We start from the raw sequence: 26,036 nt of genomic DNA, 5'->3' as shown, positions 1-26,036 counted from the left end.
TGTATTTTGCACATCTAGCCTAATGCACTTCCTCAACTGACGCGCATGGGAGGGGCTCACGACAGCATCTGTGCCCCCGGAGAGTGTGGAAATGTTGTATTGTTTCCTAATGTTCTGCTTTGGGGAGTTAATCTTCGAGACCACAGAATTCTAGGCTCTGGTCGGTCATTAAATCACAGTGCAGCCACTGATAGTCTCCGCTCCACACTACCCCTTGAGACCGCATTCAATTTGAGCATCCTCACCAAGATGCAGGGAAAGGGAGCCGGGGAAAATAAATAATGTCTAATCGGCCTCTGCAGAGAAGCAGACCCTGCTCCCTCACACAAACACCTTCCCATATGCCATTGTAGTAGAAGTGTAATAGGACCTAGTGCCTAGATAGAGGAAAAACTAGGAGGCTGGTTGTGTGTTAAAGGGTCAATCAGCAGATGAAACAATAAGAAAGTGTTATCCCCGCCCCTGTTTCGGTAAATGCTGAGGGATGGGGCTTGAGAAATGTACCCACTCATGTTTTGAGGCTATACAGTGTTTGTTTACATTTACTTTGTTTATAAACATTGGAGTAAAACAAGATTATATTTTGGGTACTGATGGAGTACAACAGTTGAACTAAGTTCATGAGGCATTTATAAGTTATATTCTTCAAGAATCAACGTGTACATATCGTTCATTGAAAAATCCAAAAATTGATGTAACAACTGCAGATTGCCCATTTAACTTATATAGGCCTAAAGCATGAAACGCACAGAATCTCTCTGCCAATAGACATCACAGTGTGAGGCCGTTTCTTCTCTTGCTAGAAGAAAATCTGCGTGCCAACCCGGTAGCGACGAACCTACCGATTCTTCTTGTAGAATCACAATGCTCGTCAGTTACAACAACTTGACTTGAGCAAATTAAAGAGAACGGACCCCCAAGTGGGGGAGCCAACAAAACAATAGACATTTTCTCTGTACATCCACAGATGAGCCTGTCACACTTCATATGCAATGTAGGTTATGGGATGGTAGCTAATCTAAGTGCACAGATGCAATGCACTGAGCACCAATACTTCCTCCAAGCTAGCTAACCACTGTAGCTAGTACTGACATAATTAAATCACAATGGACTAGCTAGTTTCCATGAAACAGCTGCCTGTGTTAGCGCATTGTCCTTAGCTAGTTAGCATATTCACTAGCTAGCACAACATAGCTAACTTTAGCTAGCTAGCTAAACATTTGGCTATGAGCTGGCACTGGCCATATGGGTAGTGAATTATATTGTTGTTTTGTCATCTTGCTAGGAAGTTATCTAGCTATGGCCATCTGGCTAGTATCAACAAGGGCTTTCTACAAAATAGCAACATTAGCTCAGATAGCTTGGAATCTAGACCATAAGCAACACGCACAGATATGCATTGCCAAACAACGCTATTGCCACCTTCTGGTTTGGAGTATTTTAACAAGGCTGAGTGGCTGACAACTTCCAAGGTCTTTGCTGTGTGAACACAAATAAGATTTACTGCCGGCACCGTTCAGAGGTGGTCAGTACTGTCACCAGGCAAACATTTGACAAACCTACCGGTGAGCTTTAGCTGGGAAGACTGCTTCCCTGGTTTTAGTTTGTTTCTGATTTGCAGTATTTTGAGCATCCAAGTCAGGAAACGAGTCTTCCACTGAAGTAAGAAATGCAACGTTATCTGTCCATGCAGCTCTCATTTAAAACAAGAAAGTTCCTAAACCCTTTGGGTAAAAACAGAGAGCTGACAGTCCTAAGCGGCAAAAACAACAATTACATGCAGAGTCATATAATGCCTTGAATGGGCCTACTTTTTCTTGGTCTTTGAAATCACAGCACAGACATGTGAAGACTTGACACAATGGCAACACTGCCTTCCTCCGTGTCCTTCTCTCCATTGTTGCGATCCTGTCTTTTGTGAAGTGAAAGTAATGTTGGGCCCTACAGCACTTCTTTGCAAATAAGAGATTGCAATGTGTCCACTAGCATCAGCAGCACAAAGCGAGATGCGTGGTGGTGGTCCCCCACCCCTTAGCCTGGACTCCTACCCCACCCCCTTTCCACCACCAGCCCTGGGGCATTGCCTAGATTTATCTGAATCTCCCAGTATCTCTTTCTCGCTATGCAGGCCCAACAACTCCCAACCACCCACTGTTGAGAAAATACTAGGCTACATAATTATAGAAAATACTGGGAGCAGATGGTATTCTATTTTATCCACTCCTTACTTTCATTTGTTCCACTAACTTGTTAATGGATAAAGGGCTCTTTTTTGTTGCAGTGCAGTAGGGTCCAGGCAGCATTTATTTTTTCTGCAGTCTAAATATTAGCTCCACTAACCTAACTCTAGGTAAGAAAGTGATCTAACTGAAGGGATGGGCAACCAACCAGGGCTGGGATTAAAATACTGGGCTTTGACTTGAAGAGAATGACTCACCTCTGTCTGACAAAACATATTTCCATCAGGCGGCTTTTGAGTTACCAGCTACGTCTTTAGACTGTCAAAGAAAGGGCCGGCACTAACACCTGCATACTGCATTCAATATTCCCTCTAAGCTGCGCAGTCGCGCAGCTCCCCTCGGACTGACATGCAGAAGAAATAGGAGCCTGCACAGAGAAGCACTCGATTGAAATTTATTCAACTTTCTAGAGATTTCCCTTTCAGTTAACACTATCAACATTTCACACTACTATGGGAATTGTGATTGAATAACCACAATATTAGCCACTTTCAAAACTATGCAAGAAATAGCATGCAAAACTAACTTTGCAAAAGATTATTTCTACCAGCATGTCAAATGTGCAACCAGAGAAAAAAAAAATCTAATAATATATATATATTTATTAGAGGTCGACCGATTAATCGGAATTGCCGATTAATTAGGGCCGATTTCAAGTTTTCATAACAATTGGAAATCGGAATTACGCCGATTTGGCTGATTTTTTAGACCTTTATTTAACTAGGCAAGTCAGTTAAGAACACATTCTTATTTTCAATGACGGCCTAGGAACGGTGGGTTAACTGCCTTCTTCAGGGGCAGAACGACAGATTTTTACCTTGTCAGCTCGGGGATTCAATCTTGCAACCTTATGGTTAACTAGTCCAATGCTCTAACCACCTGCTTTACATTGCACTCCACAAGGAGCCTGCCTGTTACGCGAATGCAGTAAGAAGCCAAGGTAAGTTGCTAGCTAGCATTAACAGCTTCTATCCCCAAGCCATAAGACTGCTGAACAATTAATCAAATGGTCACACAGAATATTTGCATTGACCCCCCCCCCCCCCCCTTTGTTTTTATGCATAGTCACTTCACCCCTGCCTACATGTACAAATTACTTTGACTAACTTGTACCCTTGCACATTGAGTCGGTACCCCCTGTATATAGCCTCATTATTGTTATTTTATGGTGTTACTTTTTTCTACTTTTTACTTTAGTTTATTCAGTAAATATTTTCTTAAAACTGCATTGTTGGATAAAGGGCTTGTAAGTAAGCATATCACTGTAAGGTCTACCTACACCTGATGTATTTGGCACATGTGACAAAACTTCAATAGATTTTCTTGTAGGCAGAGCTCATGGGAGTGGGATTCCATTGCATTGACAGGCATGACTCAGGCCCGTACTCAACACAGACCTGTGAGTCATTAACCAAGCAGAGCTGCAATAGGCCTATATGCAAATAGCTATTGCCATATATGGATCTGCGCCATTTGTTCAGGCTACAGTATGACCGGTAGCGAGTAAAAGAAAGGGGGATACCTAGTCAGTTGTACAACTGAATGCATCTTCCGCATTTAACCCAACCCCTCGGAATCAGAGAGGTGCAGGGGGCTGCCTTAATCAACATCCACGTCTTTGGCGCCCGAGGAACAGTGGGTTAACTGCTTTGCTCATGGGCAGAACAATAGATTTTTACCTTGTCTGCTCGGGGATTCAATCCAGCAACCTTTCGGTTACTGGCCCAACGCTCCTACCTGCCAGGCCACCTGCCACCCCTGAGTAGATGCACTTGTTTTTAGATCAAAACGAGCGCTGCATGTAGCCACATGTGCACATTTGCTGATATTATTTGCTAGTTAGTGCGTTATTAGCCCAGTTATAGATAATTTCTAGTCAACAATGGGGGTGTGGTCGCTTCCAACAAGAGCACAAATTGTGTGCATTTCTAGACATCTTTGAAAAGCGAGTCAGCTAATCGCTTTTCTTTTGACTTAAAAGGGGCAGTGTTGTATTTTGAGATGTCTTGAATAAGCTAAGTAGCCAATAGGCAGAGTGTAGCATAATTTGTCTGATTTTCTGTAATAATGGTATGGGAATAATAATGCATTTTATTTTGCAAAGGGGTTTCTTGCATCAAACAACAACATTTTCAGTCACCTTCTCTGAAAGACAAGTGGATAAGCAGGTTAATGTCAAGCTCTGCATGTTTCAAAAGTCTCATGGAATGTGGGCCTACATTGAACACCACACATTGGCTGCCACTCTAGGCTGAACGATAGAACAGCTACTTCCATGTTAAATGTTATGGGATGCATTTTCTCAATTGTTCTTGATGGTTGGCCACTCTGGTAAGCCTACATTATGATCAAATAGCCAAAGTAGCCTACTTGACCACTTAAAGCTGTAACTTAAAGCGGGGAGAGCCTCAATGTTCACAGTAAACGCAAACTACAAGTGAAATTTGCTCAGTGCTGATTTTTTTTTTGAGGGAACATTGATTGCATTTATAGGTGTGGCCCGCCTGACCTGTCATTCTTCAACATTACAGTAATCTTTTATAATGTACTTGTTCCTTCTAGAGCTGCTGGGGCTGGTGATAGGGACTAGGAGTTTGCAGTGGTAGGGGAGCTGGTGTGTGCCTGCCAAAGTGGCAGCAAGGTGTGAGGCAAGCCCTCCACAGCTCCTCATTTACACGCCAGTGAGAGACTGAATCGATCTACGATGAGCCTCCAAGGCAATTAAACCCAGAGGAAAATCAGGTGCCCAACCCAACGTTGGGGAAGGGTAGTGAGAGAGCAGACTGGATTATTATGATTTTTTATTAAAACTCAAGAAACAGTAGATTCACTACGAGGTTTAGCGGCACCCTGAGAACCATGACAGAGGAAGGGGATTAGGAAACAACGGAGTAAAATAACGACGTAGGAGTTGAGAGTGAACGGATGGGACCGCTGGGACGGCCATGTTGCGTCACCAGCCATCGCCATAACATTCCATCAAGAGAATGAAAGGCCCCATGAGGAGGCATCTCTAGTGAGAGGGCACCCAACAGACTGTATGTCCAGTAATTCCATCTGACTCAACACCTATTCCAGGCATAATAAGGGTATCCAGTCATAATATCTAGGCTACCTTGCTAAAGCATTGCATAGCTTAGAACAAACCTTGATTTACATGAAATCGGTTGCTCAACAAGGTTTTCTGTTTCAGATGTTCTGGCCTGTAATGTTTAAGTGTGTGCTAATAGTAGTGACGAAAATAATAATCTATACAGTTATATACCGTGATGTTATTTTAGACAATATTATATCGATACTTTGACTTCAAGACAGAAGATGAAAGCCTTTCTTTTAGGTAGCGTTACCTACCGCTAGTCGGCTGTACCTGCGCCAAAACGCTGATATTGTTCATCATAAAGCTTGTTCATCTTCTTTTAAAATAGTTAGCCAACATGTTTCCAGCACTCTATTTCCATGACTGATCAAAACTCATAATAATAATAATAATAATAATAATAATAATGTCTCTCTGCAGGAGACTTATAGTGAGCAAAATGTTTGGAAAATCGAATCGCAATACATATAGAATCGCAATATATATCGAATCAGCACCAAAGTATCGTCATAATATCAGATCAGGAGGTCCCTGGCAATTCCCAGCTCTAGCTAATAGTATCAGTGAAATATTGATTCAATATTGACATTTTCCCCTCCATGGAGCTGGAGTCGTCACAGCTCATCACGAGACATCCCTTTTTACTTTGACCCCTGCATGCTCAGTTCACACCTGCTAAAAGAGCTTACTCTGCATGAACACGGACCAGTGGAGTGCACCACAGGCTGGGAGTAATGTACACATGTATGTTTTGCTGTCATCTAGTAGGCTAACAAGCAGTTCAAAAATAAACCTGGCGGAGCGAACCTTAGTCAGATCCCAACTCACAGGGTCTCCGATTGTGTGTCCTAGGCCTTCAACAGCCAGGTAGAACAGACCACTCCAGCCTCCCTTCCACTGACAAACAAGCCGACCTATGGGAGAGGGCCGGGAGGGAGTGTGGTCCCACCAGGCCTTGAATTTCCCAGCCATGGCTGCCGATGCCCCTTTGTGTGGCTGTAATGGCCACTAAAAAGTGGCCGTTGTGCCCTTAAGTTAAATATAGAATAATTATTCTCCCGGCTGCCAATAGCCGCGCTTCGAAGCACCTCACATGGGTCTCTCATAGGGATATGCAGCTCTCCTGTAAATGAACAAATCGATACGCATCTAGAAACATTTGCTCCGATATGATACATTTTAGTTTGAAACGATTGTGTGCGATTCGGGGAACTAATTGATGTGATTAAATAAGGTTTCCAATTAAAAATGAATATCTGCTGCTGATGGGAACTCAGGCGCTGGGCCTCTGAGCTGGATCTGTCTGAGATCACTTCTCTAAGCTGAGTGGCTGTTTGTTTGTTTGTTTGTTTGTTTGTTTGTTTGTTTGTTTGTTTGTTTGTTTGTTTGTTTGTTTGTTTGTTTGTTTGTTTGTTTGTTTGTTTGTTTGTTTGTTTGAGAGAGAGAGAGAGAGAGAGAGAGAGAGAGTGTGTGAGTGTGTGTCTGTTAGGGCTGGGCTATATATCAAATGTATGTTTTTGCGTGAAGTGTCTTTATCTCAAGAATCAAGGTTATTTCATCTATTTTTATGATCGTTTATGTCTGCTTTTTCTGATGTCTTTTTGGTCTGGTCTCCTTCGCTTCTTCTGTGCACCTCCCATTTAAGCCAGGGATCTGTATATAACGACGAGATTCTCATGTCTCCACCCAAACAATGGGAGTCATTGTCCAAAAGGCAGGCGACAAGGTTAGGTCCAAAATAAGCCAATAGAAACGCACTGGGCTTATTTTGGACTGATTTTGGGGAGTGTAACTTCTCGCTTCGCCCTTTTCCTCTCTGTTTACACACACACACACACACACACCAAGCCCCTCCCCTTCCACTAACAACAAAGAAGAGAGATCACTTCTTCCTCTCTGACAACTCACCATTTGCATTTAGGTCCAACAGAATCAGTCATATGGACACCGAAACACATTATTACAGTAAAATAATGTCTCAGAGGTGAAGTTACCCTTTTTATGTTTAAGGTATTAATATTGATATGGGGAAATTCCTGCTCACTTTGGTACCACATACCGCTAGCATCATTTTAGCCAAAGGCTGTAATACTAGCTGTTTGGTCTGTGATTTATAAATGTGCAATAAGCATAAAATACAAATATATAAGGAATTGGCAACTCCTCATTCTGTGAAATAAGGTAGGCCACTTGACTTTAACATCTGAACAAAGTGGACAGGCTAGCATGCTATTCAAACAGCTGGAGATGGACAGAAGGGTGTGTTCCTAGCAACTCAACTGTTCTGCCTTGTTAGCTAGCAAATAGATCCAAGTTGGCGAAACTTTAAATATAAAGATTATCTGGCTACTCACTAGTACGTGGGCTTGAGAGATGTTTTCTGAGAACTATGTTAATTAAGCAATAATGCCCGATGGGGTGTGGCATATGGCCAATATACTACGGCTATGGGCTGTTTTTATGCACAAGGCAACGCGGAGTTCCTGGATACAGCCCTTAGCTGTGGTATACTGGCCATATACCACAAATGAGGTGCCTTATCGCTATTATAAACTGGTTAACAACATAGAGCAGTAAAGTCAAATGCTTTGTCATACCCGTGGTATATGGTCTGATATACCACAGCTGTCAGCCAATCAAGCATTCAGGGCTCAAACAACCCAGTTGATAATTTTTTATAATGCCTGCTACAAGAAGTTACTCATTATTAGTGAATGTGCATTATTATGATGGTTCTGATTACATTTGTAACAAAAAGGGCATTTTCAAAGACAGACTTGAAAAGCTATAGTCCCTTATTGATGTCACTTGTTAAATCCATGTCAAATCAATGAAGGGGAGGAGACATGCCCCGATGAATTGAGGCTGTTCTGAGGGCAAAAGGGGGTGCAAATCAATATTAGGAAGGTGTTCCTAATGTTTTGTACACTCAGTTGGGAAAAATATCGAGACATGATTTGTAGGCCATAACGCCCAGCTGTAGTGAGTGAGTGTGTGTGTGTATGTCAATGGTGTGTTAAGGCACCTGAGCTCAGCGATAGGGCAGAATGAGCATGAGTCCTTTATGAAATTACCCTGTTCATTTAAAACTGACAAAATACACTGACTGTTTAAAGAACAAAATAAATATATAAACTTACTACACCATTTCTTATGGTGAACAACCTAAATAAAATTATTGAAAATCCCAATCAGCAGTTGGATTGAGTTGCATCCAATCCGGTAAGCTACACAACTCCTATCTGAACGAACCGTGCCTCGAGTATGTTGACAGAATCAAGTCTTTAGACCCTTCAAACTCAACTCTGGACCTCGAAGCCAGTTCAACTTCTTGTTTGCATTGTTCCCCTCTACTCAGGGCCTGATTTAGTCCTGGCACACTAGGTGGGTGTAATTAATTATCAAGTAGAACAGAAAACCAGCAGGCTCCGGACCTCGTAGTGTAAGAGCTGAATACCCCTGCTTTAGATGTTAATATTAATTATCCTACATTAAATATTTGTCAAACATGACTGGCGTTTAGCCTATATACTCTACATGACCGTATGTGGTATGTGGACACCTACTCAATGAACATCTCATTCCAAAATCGTTGGTCTCCCTTTGCTGCTACAACAGCCTCCACTCCTCTGGGAAAGCTTTCCAATAGATGTTGGAACATTGCTGCAGGGACTTGCTCCATTCGCCCACAAGAGCATTAGTGAGGTCAGGCACTGACGTTGGGCGATTAAGCCTAGCTTGCAGTCTGCATTCCAATTCATCTCAAAGGTGTTTGATGGGATTGAGGTCAGGGCTCTGTGCAGGCCAGTCAAGTTTTTCCACACCGATGTCGACAAACCATTTCTGTATGGACCTCGCTTTGTGCATGGGGGCATTGTCATGCCTTCGCCAAATTGTTGCCGAAAAGTGAGAATGTCATGGTATGCTGTAGCGTTAAGATTTCCCTTCACTGGAACTAAGGGGCATATCCCGAACCATCAAAAACAGCCCCAGACCATTATTCCTCCTCCACCAAAACTTAACAGTTGGCACTATGCATTCAGTGGCACTAGACCATTCTCCTGGCATCCGCTTAAACCAGATTCATCCTCCAGACTGCCAGATGGTGAAGCGTGATTCATCACTCCAGAGAACGCGTTTCCACTGCTCCAGAGTCCAATGGCAGCAGGTTTTACACCACTCCAGCCGGCGCTTGGCATTGCGCATGGTGATCTTAGGCTTATGTGAGGCTGTTCGGCCTGTTCAGCTCACGACAAACAGTTATTGTGCTGACGTTGCTTCTAGAGGCAGTTTGTAACTCGGTAGTGAGTGTTGCAACAGAGGACAGCCAATTTTTACACGCTACAGCACACGGTGGTCCCGTTCTGTGAGCTCGTGTGGCCTATCACTTTGCGGCTGAGCCGTTGTTGCTCTTAGATGTTTTCACTTCACAATAACAGCATTTACAGTTGACCGGGGCAGCTCTAGCAGGGCAGACATTGAACCAACTGACTTGTTGGAAAGTTAGCATCCTATGACGGTGCCACGTTGAAAGTCACTGAGCTGTTCAGTAAGGCCATTCTACTGCCAATGTTTGTCTGTTTGCTCGATTTTATACACCCGTCATCAACGGGTGAGGCTGAAATAGCTGACTCCACTAATTTGAATGGTTGTCCACATACTTCTGTACATACAGGGAAAGGGACATAAAGGGATATATAAAGTCTCTAAAGTTTGGCTAGATTTTATGGCGCCTCCATAATGTCAGCATTGGTGTGGACATGAGAGGCTGTAGCCAATACGCATAGGCTATCACCTACACTTTGATATGTAAGCTAATTATGTACATTTACATACACTTATGTTTTTCTGAACAGAATACTTAGTGTTTTTCAATCAATTTAAAATTGTCTATTTTGGTTAACGGCTTTGATGCCCCGGCAGACGGCTTGGTGCCCTGGCAGACTGGCCACCTCTTGAAGTCCAAAATGGCTTTGCCCCTAAAAATCACACTAACAGGCATTGTTTATCAGCGATGTCACCACTTCCCGAGAGAGCCTCAGGGGGGAACGTGGAGATCAGCAAAACTATATATGACAAAGAGATAACTGCACACACTGACAAGGGCTCCCAAAGCATTTTCCCAAATTGTAGGAAATCAGAGCCCACCTAGAGTAAAATGTAACGCAGCAGCCCCAGCAGCCCATATGACATAATTGCCTGATACCAATATCCAATATTTTCCTTACCAAAAAAAAAACAATACCGATACCAATACTAATACCGATTTCCCTAGTTAATATTGCATGCTAACATGAATTTCTTTTAACTAAATATGCAGGTTTAAAAAAAATATACTTTGGTGTATTGATTTTAAGAAAGGCATTGATGTTTATGGTTAGGTACATTTGTGCAACGATTGTGCTTTTTTCGCAAATCCACTTAAATCATCCCCGTTTGGTGAAGTAGGCTGTGATTCGATGATAAATTAAAAGGCACCGCATTGATTATATGCAATGCAGGACAAGCTAGTTAACCTAGTAATATCATCAACCATGTGTAGTTAACTAGTGATTATGTGAAGATTGATTTTTTTTTATAAGATAAGTTTAATGCTAGCTAGCAAATTACTTTGGCTCCTTGCTGCACTCGTGTAACAGGTGGTCAGCCTGCCATGCAGTTTCCTTGTGGAATGCAATGTAATCGGCGTCCAAAAATGCAGATTACTGAGTGTTATGAAAACTTGAAATCGGCCCTAAATAAATCGGACATGCCGATTAATCGGTCGACCTCTAGTATGCATGTCTAGCTTTGACATCAGTTTTGGACAGCGGTGTAAAATTAGGCATCGGGCCGATAACAATGTTGGCATTTTTAGCTAATATCGTCCGATTCCGATATGTTCACCGATATGTCGTGCATCCCTAGAAATGAGTTCAACAACAGGTTGACTACTGAGTGGAAAACATAGGCTTTGAAACAACATCCACAACAATTAACAATGAAATGGACAGGGGTTTCTAAGGTGATGATTAATTCAAAACACCCATATAAATTATAGAGCTTATGCATACGCCTATATATGAGCCCAAGCCCGGAAAAAAAAACAACATTAAAATATTGATTGTATTGTTATACAATACATAGCCTACCACATATTGCACACGGCAGAAAAAAAATAAAAATACAGACTTAAGATGTCTGGTGAATAATTGATCTGGCCTATAACTCCAAAATTAAACAAATTCTAGTAAATCGCCTTTGAGCGTGACTGTATTATTATGCATAGTGGATGGACTGGTTACCTCATGCTACGCTCCAAACTTTCTATCCATGAGTCTGGGAGAGAATGTATAGACCAAGGCGATGCTGTTTGATTATTGCTTGTGAAGAACTGCTTACAGAGTTAGCCTACAATTACAGTGAATTTGTATTTGATTTTGAATAGCCTAGTAATAGAGCATTTTTCATATTTTCATAATTAATACTGACATTAACCTGTTTGGGCTAGGGGGCAGTATTGAGAATGTTGGAAAAAAGATGTGCCCATTTTTAACTGCCTCCTACACCAACTCAGAAGCTAGAATATGCATATTATTGTTCAGGTTTGGATAGAAAACACCCTGAAGTTTCTAAAACTGTTTGAATGGTGTCTGAGTATAACAGAACTCCTATGGCAGGCAAAAACCTGACAAGGTTTCATGCAGGAAGTGGCCTGTCTGACAAGGAGTCGTGCGTCTTGCATCTGTTTATTGAAAAGTAAGGATCTTAGCTGTAACGTGACAATTCCCAGGGCTCCAATAGGCTCTCAGGACGCGGGAAAATCATGAAGGTTGACGAGGCAGCCTCAGGCTGAAACAGATTATCATCTTATTCAAGTGTCCCATTAGGTGACAATGGAGTGAGGCGCGTGCGCGATTAGCCCCCATGGAGTATTTTAATTCGGCTGTTTAGTTTATTGCAGATTCCCGGTCGGAATATTATCGCTTTTCTACGAGATAAATGGCATAAAAATTGGTTTTAAACAGCGGTTGACATGCTTCGAAGTACGGTAATGTAATATTTAGAATTTTATTGTCACGAATTGCGCCATGCGCGCGACACTTCTTTACTATTTCGGATAGTGTCTGGAACGAACGAACAAAACGCCGCTATTCGGATATAACGATGGATTATTTTGGACCAAACCAACATTTGTTATTGAAGTAGCAGTCCTGGGTGTGCATTCTGACGAAGACAACAAAAGGTAATCAAACTTTTATAATAGTAAATATGATTATGGTGAGTGCTAAACTTGCCGGGTGTCTAAATAGCGAGCCCGTGATGCCTGGGCTATGTACTTAGAATATTGCAAAATGTGCTTTCACCAAAAAGCTATTTTAAAATCGGACATATCGAGTGCATAGAGGAGGTCTGTATCTATAATTCTTAAAATAATTGTTATGCTTTTTGTGAACGTTTATCGTGAGTAATTTAGTAAAATGTTAGCGAATTCCCCGGAAGTATGCTAGTTCTGAACGTCACATGCTAATGTAAAAAGCTGGTTTTTGATATAAATATGAACTTGATTGAACAAAACATGCATGTATTGTATAACATAATGTCCTAGGGTTGTCATCTGATGAAGATCATCAAAGGTGAGTGCTGCATTTAGCTGTCTTCTGGGTTTTGGTGACATTATATGCTTGCTTGAAAAATGGGTGTCTGATTATTTCTGGCTTGGTACTCTGCTGACATAATCTAATGTTTTGCTTTCGTTGTAAAGCCTTTTTGAAATCGGACAGTGTGGTTAGATTAACGAGAGTCTTGTCTTTAAATAGCTGTAAAATAGTCATATGTTTGAGAAATTGAAGTAATAGGATTTTTAATGTTTTGAAAATCGCGCCACTGGCTGCAAGTGGCTGTTACGTAGGTGGGACGAATTCGTCCCGCCTAGCCTAGAGAGGTTAACTTTAGCTACAGAATAGCTCACCACCATGCGTTTCCATCTCCTCCCGTCTTTCCTTCATTCCTTTCTTAACCTGTTGGGTCTAGGGGGCAGCATTTGCACGTCTGGATAAAAAAAATGTACCCGATTTAATCTGGTTACTAATCCTACCCAGTAACTAGAATATGCATATACTTATTATATATGGATAGAAAACACTCTAAAGTTTCCAAAACTGTTTGAATGGTGTCTGTGAGTATAACAGAACTCATTTGGCAGGCAAAACCCTGAGACATTTTCTGACAGGAAGTGGATACCTGATGTGTTGTATTGACTTTAAAGCTATCCCATTGAAAAACACAGGGGTTTAGGAATATTTTGGCACTTCCTATTGCTTCCACTAGATGTCACCAGCCTTTACAAAGTGTTTTGAGTCTTCTGGAGGGAGATCTGACCGAACAAGAGCCATGGAACGGTGATGTCCCATTAGACACCTGGCGCGCTACTTCATGTTGGGTACCCTCGTTCCAATACGTTATAAAAGGCTATGCATTCGTCCACCTTGAATATTATTCATGTTCTGGTTAAAAAAGGCCCTAATGATTTATGCTATACAACGTTTGACATGTTTGAACGAACGGAAATATATTTTTTCCCCTCGTTCATGACGAGAAGTCCGGCTGGCTTACATCATGTGCTAACGAGACGGAGATTTTTGGACATAAATGATGAGCTGTTTTGAACAAAACTACATTCGTTATGGACCTGTGATACCTGGAAGTGACATCTGATGAAGAGAATCAAAGGTAATGGATTATTTACATAGTATTTTCGATTTTAGATCTCCCCAACATGACGTCTAGTCTGTATCGCAACGCGTATTTTTCTGGGCACAGTGCTCAGATTATTGCAAAGTGTGATTTCCCAGTAAGGTTATTTTTAAATCTGGCAAGTTGATTGCGTTCAAAAGATGTAAATCTATAATTCTTTAAATGACAATATAATATTTTACCAATGTTTTCTAATTTTAATTATTTAATTTGTGACGCTGACTTGACTGCCGGTTATTGGAGGGAAACGATTTCCTCAACATCAATGCCATAGTAAAACGCTGTTTTTGTATATAAATATGAACTTGATAGAACTAAAAATGCATGCATTGTCTAACATAATGTCCTAGGAGTGTCATCTGATGGAGATTGTAAAAGGTTAGTGTATCATTTTAGCTGGTTTTATGGTTTTGGTGACCCTGTCTTTGACTTGACAAAACATTACACACAACTCTTGTAAATGTACTGTCCTAACATACTCTAAATTTATGCTTTCGCCGTAAAACCTTTTTGAAATCGTAAAACGTGGTTAGATTAAGGAGATGTTTATCTTTCAAATGGTGTAACATAGTTGTATTTTTGAAAAATTTGAATTTTGACATTTATTTGGATTCAAATTTGCCGCTCTTGAAATGCACCTGCTGTTGATGGAGTGCACCACAGGTGGCACGCTAGCGTCCCACCTAGCCCCAAGAGGTTAAGCTAGTAGAGAGAGGGACGGTGAACAGTTTAATGAAATAGCTTTTGTTGTGAAAACTAGTGATGCACCGATATTACATTTTTGTCCGATGCCAATATTCAATATTTTTCTTGCCAAAAAAAACGATACCAATAACCGATATTTAACATTTTTGCAGCCTTAACCTGTTGGGTCTAGGGGGCAGCATTTGCACGTCTGGATAAAAAAAATGTACCCGATTTAATCTGGTTACTAATCCTACCCAGTAACTAGAATATGCATATACTTATTATATATGGATAGAAAACACTCTAAAGTTTCCAAAACTGTTTGAATGGTGTCTGTGAGTATAACAGAACTCATTTGGCAGGCAAAACCCTGAGACATTTTCTGACAGGAAGTGGATACCTGATGTGTTGTATTGACTTTAAACCTATCCCATTGAAAAACACAGGGGTTTAGGAATATTTTGGCACTTCCTATTGCTTCCACTAGATGTCACCAGCCTTTACAAAGTGTTTTGAGTCTTCTGGAGGGAGATCTGACCGAACAAGAGCCATGGAACGGTGATGTCCCATTAGACACCTGGCGCGCTACTTCATGTTGGGTACCCTCGTTCCAATACGTTATAAAAGACTATGCATTCGTCCACCTTGAATATTATTCATGTTCTGGTTAAAAAAGGCCCTAATGATTTATGCTATACAACGTTTGACATGTTTGAACGAACGGAAATATATTTTTTCCCCTCGTTCATGACGAGAAGTCCGGCTGGCTTACATCATGTGCTAACGAGACGGAGATTTTTGGACATAAATGATGAGCTTTTTTGAACAAAACTACATTCGTTATGGACCTGTGATACCTGGAAGTGACATCTGATGAAGAGAATCAAAGGTAATGGATTATTTACATAGTATTTTCGATTTTAGATCTCCCCAACATGACGTCTAGTCTGTATCGCAACGCGTATTTTTCTGGGCACAGTGCTCAGATTATTGCAAAGTGTGATTTCCCAGTAAGGTTATTTTTAAATCTGGCAAGTTGATTGCGTTCAAAAGATGTAAATCTATAATTCTTTAAATGACAATATAATATTTGACCAATGTTTTCTAATTTTAATTATTTAATTTGTGACGCTGACTTGACTGCCGGTTATTGGAGGGAAACGATTTCCTCAACATCAATGCCATAGTAAAACGCTGTTTTTGGATATAAATATCAACTTGATAGAACTAAAAATGCATGCATTGTCTAACATAATGTCCTAGGAGTGTCATCTGATGGAGATTGTAAAAGGTTAGTGTATCATTTTAGCTGGTTTTATGGTTTTGGTGACCCTGTCTTTGACTTGACAAAACATTACACACAACTCTTGTAAATGTACTGTCCTAACATACTCTAAATTTATGCTTTCGCCGTAAAACCTTTTTGAAATCGTAAAACGTGGTTAGATTAAGAAGATGTTTATCTTTCAAATGGTGTAACATAGTTGTATTTTTGAAAAATTTGAATTTTGACATTTATTTGGATTCAAATTTGCCGCTCTTGAAATGCACCTGCTGTTGATGGAGTGCACCACGGGTGGCACGCTAGCGTCCCACCTAGCCCCAAGAGGTTAAAACCTGTTGGGGCTAGGGGGCAGTATTGAGAAATTTTGAAAAAAATATGTGCCCATTTTTAACTGCCTCCTACACCAACTCAGAAGCTAGGATATGCATATTATTAACACATTCGGATAGAAAACACTCTGAATTTTCTAAAACAGTTTGAATGGTGTCTGTAAGTATAACAAAACTCATATTGCAGGCAAAAACCTGTGAAAAATAGATAAAAAAAAAAATGTGAATTTTGTGACTGTACTATTTAGTGTCATTGTTTTATAGATACCATAGTGAGAAAGGATTCATTTCGCAACTCCTACGGCTTCCACTAGATGTCAACGATCTTTATAAAGTTGTTTGAAGCGTCTATGATAAACAGAGAGCAAATTAGAATGCTGGTAAGTTGACATGTCGTCACTTCATTTTTTTGCGCCTGCGCATAAATCTGAGAAGCGTGAGTTTGTCATAATTGTTTATCTAGACATAGGATAGGTTGTGTGAAAATATTACTGATGTTTAACGTTAAAAATGGACCAAAAGATTAATGCTAAACAACGTTTGACATGTTTGAACTAACGTAAATAGATTATTTACTAGTTTTTTTTAGCTTTTCGGCGTGATTTTACACCCCCCCCCCACCACGTTTTGTGGGAGCATAATGAACGCTAACTACTTGGTGTTATTTGGACATAAATTATGAACTTTGTCAAAAGAAACCACATTTGTTCTGGACCTGGGATTCCTGGCAGTGCCTTCTGATGGAGATAATCAAAGGTAAGGGGATATTTACAATGTTATTATCGATATTAGATGATGCTAACTGTATAGCATAACTTATTGTTCTTAGCATAGCACCCCGTTTATTGCAAAATGTGATTTCCCAGTAAAGTTATTTTGAGATCTGGCCATTCGGTAGCAATTACGAGATGATAATATATTATTCTTTGAATGACAATATTATAATTTACCAATGTTTTCGAATAGTAATTTTGTTATGTTCACCGGAAGCATTTCAGAGAAGAAGAAAAATCTGAATTTCACGCTACTGTAAAATGCTGTTTTTGGATATAAATATGAACTTGATGGAACAAAAAATGCATGTATTGTATAACATAATGTCCTAGGAGTGTCATCTGATGGAGATTGTCAAAGGTTGGTGCATAATTTTAGCTGGTTTCTGCTTTTGGTGACGCCTGACCTTGAATTGAAACTGGATGTTTGTACTTTTGTGGCTATGTACTGTCCTAACATAATCTAACTTTATGCTTTTGCCGTAAAGCCTCTTTGAAAATCGAACAATGTGGTTAGATTAAGGAGATGTTTATCTTTTAAATTGTGTAAAATAGTTGATTGTTTGAGAAATTGAAATTATTAGATTTTTGATGTTTTGAATTTCCAGCCTTGTTAGCAATCCCGTCTCGGGGTTCATTGCTAACCTGTAGCCCCAACAGGTTATTAAGCATTCTAGTAGTTAAATAGAACACACACACACGCGCACACACACACACACACACACACACGCAGTGGTCTAAGGCACTGCATCTCATTGCAAGAGGCGTCACTACAGTCCCTGGTTCTATTCCAGGCTGTATAACATCCGGCCATGATTGGGAGTCCAATAGGGCAGCGCACAATTGGCCCAGCGCTGTCCGGGTTTGGCAGGAGTAAGCCATCATTGTAAATAAGAATTTATTCTTAACAGACAAAAAAATCAATATTGTTGGCATTTACGTATGTCCCCATTACCAGTAAAACATAATGAAAACCTATTTCTTTCACTTACTTGCTGTGCCGTTTCATTTTTCATTTGTTCAGTCGTTTCATTCTCAACCAGAATTTCTTTGGAATGCCGCTTGGGTCTTTGCGTGTCAAAAAAGGTACTATTTAATACTATTTGATGTGTCAAATAAGCTTGTTGACCAATCAGGACCTGAATATGACTGCACGTCACATAATAATTTAACGCGTTCATACATTTTCACGTAGATATTACACAAATCACTCGTATTTCATATATCACAACAATTAATCGATACGTATGCTACATTGCTGGTAAAGTTGTGTCACGCACCTGCAGTGCTGGTCATAAAAAAAGATACCTAGCTCATGGATGCAAACAATGTTCTTCCCCAAAAACATAGCAAAATGACAATCTGTTTCAGTAGCTATAGTTAGCTAGCTAACTATACAGCTAGGTGTCATCATCTAATAAATTAGGGTAATTTATAAGACAGTTCTTATTTGATTAATGGTGGTTTGACCCATCTATGTGAAGCTAGCCACAATAGTGGACTTTGCGGTTAGCCTTCAAAATAAAAGGCATAATTCTACTAAGCTTTGTATTAATTTGCATCACTGTCAATGACATACTTTTATTTTGAAGGCAAACCACAAATTTCACTTTTGTGCCTAATCCTTATTGTGGCTAGCTACATAACACAAAACCCGGTCCGGTCGAGCATCACTAGCCAGATGAAGCTAGCTGGCTGCTTATAACGTTAGCTTTGGGCAACAGGGTTAAGTAGCTGGCTAGTTTATTTTCAATTTCAATAGGCGAACAACAATACTTACTCACAAGGTCTCCTAAATCATTGCTAAGAATAATGAAAATGACTGCAGTTTCTACTGGTCATTGTTTTCAGGCTGGATGTATTGGTGCTAGCTAGGTACCAAGCTTAAGCTAGCTACCCCAGAGGTTGCGGTCAAACAAATGATGCTTTATTACCGACGTGGTATTGTAAACACATCGTTCGTGGCCGGTGTTTGCTTGTTTGCACTGCTTTGACAGTGCTACTGTATCGTTTTTGACACGCAAAAGACCCAAACGGTGTTCCATAGTATGCATGTCATGAAGCTAATAGCAGTGACGCTATTACTGTGCAACTCCGGTAGGGCAACATCTGAAAAATAGCGAACATGATAGTGTGTAACGGTGCTCGACCTGTCGGCGAAAGCCAACATCACCCAGAACAGAGAATGATTGTTTGTCAAGGGCAATGGATACCTTTATCTTGGTTTTAATGGCTTTCGCCCTTGAGTTGTCACGCTGAAATTTTGTTATTCTTTCAAATGACTGCTCGACTTGTTGACTGCTCGATCCACACAGCAGACATTGCGGGCTAGTTTAGGAATGCTGTGTTGCACGAAAGCGCAACATTTTACATGGCATCATTATGTTATATGGGTATGATCGTCAGCTTTGACATCGGTTTTGCAACTCAGCGTTAAACTAGACATCGGCCGAAACAGATGTTGGCATTTTTAGCTAATATCGTCCGATTCCGAAAAAGTTCACCGATATATCATGCATCCCTCGTTAAAACATGTTACTTTCAATGTTCCAGAACAAATTTCACTTGGTTACCCAAATTAAAAACACTGGGTAGCTGCAGGAACAGGGTTGGAGAGGTCATGGCATATGGAGTTTGGGCAGAATATCATCGGTCATGCAGCGAGAGTGCATGCTCCTCACACAGTGGTTTATGCATGGAGTGAAAACTGGAGTAGCCTACCTGGCATGATTGAAAAACAAACACGCGGGAAAGCAGCATCTGACATGTCTTTTTCCCCCTGCCCATTTGATAATGGACATTCTAAATCTAAACTCATTTTACAAAAGTATGTGGACAGCACTTCAAATTTGTGGATTCGTCTATTTCAGCCACACCCGTTGCTGACAGGTGTATAAAATCAAGCACACAGCCATGCAATCCCATAGACAAACATTGGTAGTAGAATGGCCTTACTGAAGAGCTCAGTGACTTTCAACGTGGCACCATTATAGGATGCCACATTTCCAACAAGTCAGTTTGTCAAATTTCTGCCCTGCTAGAGCTTCACCGGTCAACCGTAAGTGCTGTTATTGTCAAGTGGAAATGTCTAGGAGCAACAACGGCTCAGCCGCAAAGTGGTAGGCCACACAAGCTCACAGAACAGGCCAACCGAGTGCTGTAGCGCGTAAAAATCGTCTGTCCTCTGGAGCAGTGTAAACGTGTTCTCTGGAGTGATGAATCACGCTTCACCATCTGGCAGTCCAACAGACAAATCTGGGTTAAGCGGATGCAAGGAGATCGCTACCTGCCCAAATGCATAGTGCCAACTGTAAAGTCTGGTGGAGGAGGAATAATGGTCTGGGGCTGTTTTTGATTTTTCGGGCTAGGCCCCTTAATTCCAGTGAAGGGAAATCTTAACGCTACAGCATACAATGACATTCTAGATGACTCTGTGCTTCCAACTTTATGGCAACAGCTTAGGGAAGGCCCTTTCCTATTTCAGCATGACAATGCCCACGTGCACAAAGCGAGGTCCATACAGAAATGTTTTGTCAAGATTAGTGTGGAAAAACTTGACTGGCCTACAGAGCCCTGACCTCAATCCCATCGAACACCTTTGGGATGAATTAGAAAGCCAACTGCGAGCCAGGCCTAATCGCCCAACAGAAATGTTCCAACATTTAGTGGAAAGCCTTCCCAGAAGAGTGGAGGCTGTTATGGCAGCAAATGGGGGACCACTCCATATTAATAGGCATGATTTAGGAATGAGATGTTCGACGAGCAGATGTCCACATACTTTTGGTCATTTCGTGTAGGTTTTGATTTGTAAGACATTCTAAATGTTTGTATCACTTATAACTGAAGTTGCCAAATAACTATAAATATAGCGTATAGGACCTGTTTCAAATGATCACTTTTACACTGAACACAGCCACCTCATATGTGCACTACTTCCGAAACAGGAAAAATATCCTTTCCATTTTATTCAGCTAAGTTCAATGATATTCTTCTTACTATAAAATCATAAAATAATGGCAAGGGACTTATAAGTATATCTTGTGTGCTAAATGAACAAGCCTACAGCCTATGGGATGGTATATAGCCAGATAACATACAGTAAGCCAAGTCACTCATTCTGTTCTTCTGAAATACATTTTCTTCATATCATGTTTCTTTAGACCTGCCTAAAATAAATAATGAATTTATTGTGATGTATATTAAATTGATTTATTATATATATTTTTTTTGTAAATGTAGATGTTCCAAAAGGCACGCATCAGCGGCTTATATCTGTGGAGGCCTGGAGATGCTAAATGTGTTTATGTTAATTAACGGTCAATTACTGTGACAATTACTCAATTGCATGACAATAACCGGCTGACAAAATGTATGGCCGCCACAGCCCTAGCTCTTATTTCTTAAATAACAAGAAATAGGTTTCAACACAAAGCCCTAGTTGTTAGTAAAGTCAAATTAAAATGAAGCCTAATTTCAGCACCCATGCGCTGTCCATCTCTGATTGAAGCGGCAGCCACGGCACAATCAATGTAATGCAAGTTATGTAAATTACTCGAATCTGGCTTATTGTGAGGGCAACATCTCTGATAAATAGCTTACCCATGGGCAACAAAACATAGTGTTTATTGAAATCAATTATAGCAGCAGCAAGCCATCAAAGTTTACCTCCAGTACTCATCTTCGCGCTCTCAAACAGGACATCAGTAGTCCATGTGCACAGAAGTTGTGTTCCTTATATGTGCATTGTTATGCTTCCTCAGTTGCTATGATGGTTTTCTTACTAGGCCTGCACATGTGCAAACCTGCCCAGCAAATATAGCCTGATTCTGGCCCAACTGCCCAATCGTACTGCCACAGAGGTGCGGCCAGGTGTATGTACTATACCAATTACTAGGTCACTACAATTTGGCCTGACTGAATCGTTAAATGTGAGGTTCTCCGATGGTTAGAGCCCGTAGAAAGCAAAATTGTGTAGTGTATTGTTGCCTTTTAGACAAGCCAAAGCATAAACAAAATGCAGCTCACAGAGAGGAGAGAAGAGCGCTGCACTGCAGCCACCGATAGATAACGCCTGTCATTAAACACAAATGTAGTTGCATTGGTAGAATTATTTTTACTAATTCCAGTGAAGGGAAATCTTAACGCTACAGCATTACTATTTTTACTGAGCCACAGGGCCTTCCCTGTGGCTCAGTTGGTAGAGCATGGTGTTTGCAACGCCAGCATGGTGTGTGCAACGCCAGGGTTGTGGGTTCGATTCCCACGGGGGGCCAGTACAATAAATAAATAAATAAAAATGCATGAAATTAAATGTATGCACTCACTACTGTAAGTCGCTCTGGATAAGAGCGTCTGCTAAATGACTAAAAGTAGCATCCTATTCATTCAAAACACCCCATAAGACTACTCATGTTGGAAATGTAATTTCGCTATTTTGGATAAGATGAATGAAACAGCTTCCAGTACAGGCGTGGAATATCTGGTCTGTTAATTTCCTTCTTTGCAGGAAAGTGGATTTCAGGTGCAGAGGACACAATTGCACCATGCCTTCATTTGGCTGTCAGGCTCTCTTCAGCTCTACACACACTATTGCCATGATTGTGGCTGATGCTCTTGGAACAGATCAAATTCCATTTTCACTCTTTGGTGGTGTAAAAACAACCTGCTCAAGGCCTATTTCTAAATTAAAATGGTTGTTGGTGCCAAAATCATGGTAAAATGGTCAGAGGTCTGCCCGACCAAAAAGGGCAATTTCAGTGGTGCGACAAATTGGAGAATTGAGTAGAGTGCTGGGTTGAGAAAATATATTGGGGGTTATTGTGCTACTTAAAAACAATACTGTAATGAAAAATAAAGCCCCACGTAGGCCTGCCTTTTGGTTTATCGTTTTGAAATGGGGCAACATCCTTGCCTGGGATGTTGGAATACATATTGAGTAATATTCAGTAGTAATACACATTTAATACAAATGACTTACATACAGCTTAGGCTATACCATATGGGTGATAGAAAAAGTCTATAGCTGACTCCAGAAACTGTAACAATTGGCCATAACATAACATCAGAAGAATTGCCACTTGCATGCAGCCGGTGGAAAATTCCCATAGTGGCCATAACAATCCTTGCAGGCTTTTACAAGACTTGAGATCAAACATAACATGTCTGATAAAGCAAAGGTGCATAAGTACAGGAGCCAAGAGGCATGCTGTCTTCAATGACATTGTGAAGTGTGTTTACATAATACCTGGAAAAGGTCGTACTTACCTATCAGTGATACTGGACTGTGTGTCGCTCATTGGGCTTCCGTTTCTAGATTTGCTGTGATTTATATCCAATTATCATTTTCCAAAGTATGATAAGACAGACTCTTTGAATAGCCCTTCTCTAACATCCGTCTATGTTGAAGAGATGATCGAAAAAGGTGATGACATCAACAACAAAAATCAACAACATTGAGAGCTGAATCTCCAAATAACAATGTCATGAAAACACCTTCAATTGTCGGCGATAGACTCCCAGTGAAAAATAAATGTCTGGGTATGTCCTAATACTGAATTCAATACCTCAAAGTAATAGTTTTGCAATCATTTGCAATGAAATGGTACGTATTCAGTGAAGCCACTGATGATAATGCAATTTTCGCTACTGTAGCAATTTCTTGAGATAAATTAGGACCTCTAATAAGCCCTCGTCTTACGTCGTGCAGCTCTCCACTTTATCGCACAAGACACCAGGGTCGGGGATGATGTTGCTATTGACAATGTGTTCCCTTGGAAAATATTGATACAGGCTCCACTTTCACTCTTTTTGCCCTATAGAAAATACAACCAGTTAACCCGGCCTGGTGTAGTAACAGCCAGCGTATCTTTTTTAAAGATGTTGAAAATCGAGTCAGTCCCATTTGGTGTTCCCAGACTCCAGGTTTGCCTTTATCCGTAGACGAGCAGCCAGCCCCTCGTGACCATGAGAATTTCTAAAAACTGACAAGTCTGAGTTGAAACCCGTGTTGTGAATTAACTAGATAACTATTAGTAATTATTGCAGCAAAATAACAAACTATGTAATATTCTTAGCTTGATCAGCTAGCTATAGCAAATGCATATTTTTTTCCCCCCAGCTAGCTATTGCACTATTTAGCTTGCTAGCCAATGTGCCCGTCTAAATTTGTTGGGAGCTTCAGTTCAGATAGCTTGAAGCTAGCCAGACTCTAACGTTAGCTAACTAACTAGCGGTTAGTTAACTCCAGGGAGTGGAAACCCTAACGTCTTTTCCTCCAGTAGACTCGAAACGTGTCCAATAATATACGTTTTCCTTAAAAGTTAAGAGTGATAGCTAGCTACGAAACAAAAGTAAATCATTGAAATTCAGCCGACTGAATACGTTAGCTAACTACTGTACCTTGCTGCTGAGTCTCGGCCAACGGTGGCTAGCTAGCTATCTACTGTACCAACGAAAACGGGATACTTTCAGTAACTAGAAAACTTTGCTTCGTATGCTCCGACAATTCTGAATGTCATTCCCAAAAACTAAATCACAAAAACTAGCTTAGCAAAAAATATAAAACGTGTCCCGACGAATATATATGAAGTCCTCACGACCTAAGGAACCGTTTCAAAATGTTTCTTGTAGATCTCCTTCGGGTTGCAAACATCCACAAAACTTAACGGAGCGCAGTTTTCATTGACTCCATGTTTCCAGAATTCAGACAATTTGAGTTGTTTCTCTGCAGAATTCCCTTGGATGTCTATGCTATGCTAACAAGGATAGCTAGCTAACAAAATAATTATCTCATTTACACAAAATAAACACTGAGCCGGTTATCACTTTAGAATAACGTGATTATTAGAATGTGTTTCCAGATATGTTATTGAGGAGAAAAATACCCGACTTTCTACAATTTCACAAAATATCAGGATAACTACGCCCTGGCCAACAGCTCCCAATTTGCTTCTGTCTACTTCCGCCAGAAAAAAAACATGCCAGACTATCATAAATAATAACAATAATAATACATTTGTCTTTTTCATTTTTCATTATGGTGTCTAATCGGATGCCACTGGCAGATGGGATTCAAATAAAAACCTTGCCAGACTTTCAAAAATAATAATAACAATAATAATACATTCGCCTTTTTCATTATAGTGTCTGATTGGATGTCCTTGGCAGATAGGATTACAAATCTATTTCGAACTTAAAATGTAGATACATTTTCTGTGAAACCTAAAATTATCATTGTTATTATTGGCCTAATGATTATCACATTGGTATTCTGCAACACCATCTTATATTCCCCTCATTGTATCTACTTATATATTTGTGTTAGACCACTTCTAAAACTTGAAAACATCTGAAACTCCAAAATCAAAGTTTGACAGATGTTTTTAGGTCTCATAAAGTGGTCTAATGTCAAGAGGAGTCCATGTTAACTGTTGTATGCCTCCAACCCAAATGAATGAAAACAAGGCACAGAATAAAATGAGATTCCTGTACCACACCCATTCATTTGGGATTCAAGTATACTGTATAATTGGATCTACACAGGAGATGGTTAGGACGTGGACTCATCAGGACTCACCTTTTGAGGTCTGACAACTTCTGACAAACTTTAATTTGTGGATGAACTATCCCATTAAAATGACCAGTTAATAAAGTACAATAATTTCCTACTGTGACAATCATAACTCATAAATCATAACACTTTACAGGGATAAATGTTTATGGCATTTAGCAGCAAAATGTGTTCAAACATCTTTGGTTGAGGACTATACTACAGTATAATGGAGGATTGGTGATTTACATATGCCACCATGTGGACAATTTGAATACTTCAAGCACAGAGAACTCTGATGGCTTTTGCATAATAAGCCTACCTACCCTACAGTATGGGAC

General features: G+C 40.4%; 1 protein-coding gene across 4 annotated transcripts in view; it reads right to left on the bottom strand.

The window, feature by feature from the left end:
• The window catches only part of LOC123729215 (rho guanine nucleotide exchange factor 12), an 80,819-nt gene extending 55,710 nt beyond the window's left edge, over positions 1-25,109 (bottom strand). For 3 of the 4 annotated variants that reach the window (XM_045703469.1, XM_045703468.1, XM_045703470.1), the window contains exon 1: positions 23,412-25,109. In XM_045703469.1, the coding sequence (XP_045559425.1) occupies positions 23,412-23,443 (32 nt within the window). In that variant the 5' untranslated portion in view covers positions 23,444-25,109. The remainder of the gene's footprint in view (positions 1-23,411) is intronic. The other variant, XM_045703467.1, reaches the window with a different exon arrangement.
• Positions 25,110-26,036: the final 927 nt, after the last annotated feature.

This window comes from Salmo salar, chromosome ssa20, assembly GCF_905237065.1.
Source record: "Salmo salar chromosome ssa20, Ssal_v3.1, whole genome shotgun sequence".
NCBI lineage: Eukaryota > Metazoa > Chordata > Actinopteri > Salmoniformes > Salmonidae > Salmo > Salmo salar.
Note: the sequence above shows the minus strand (reverse complement) of the source record. Positions and strands in the feature narration are given on the sequence as shown.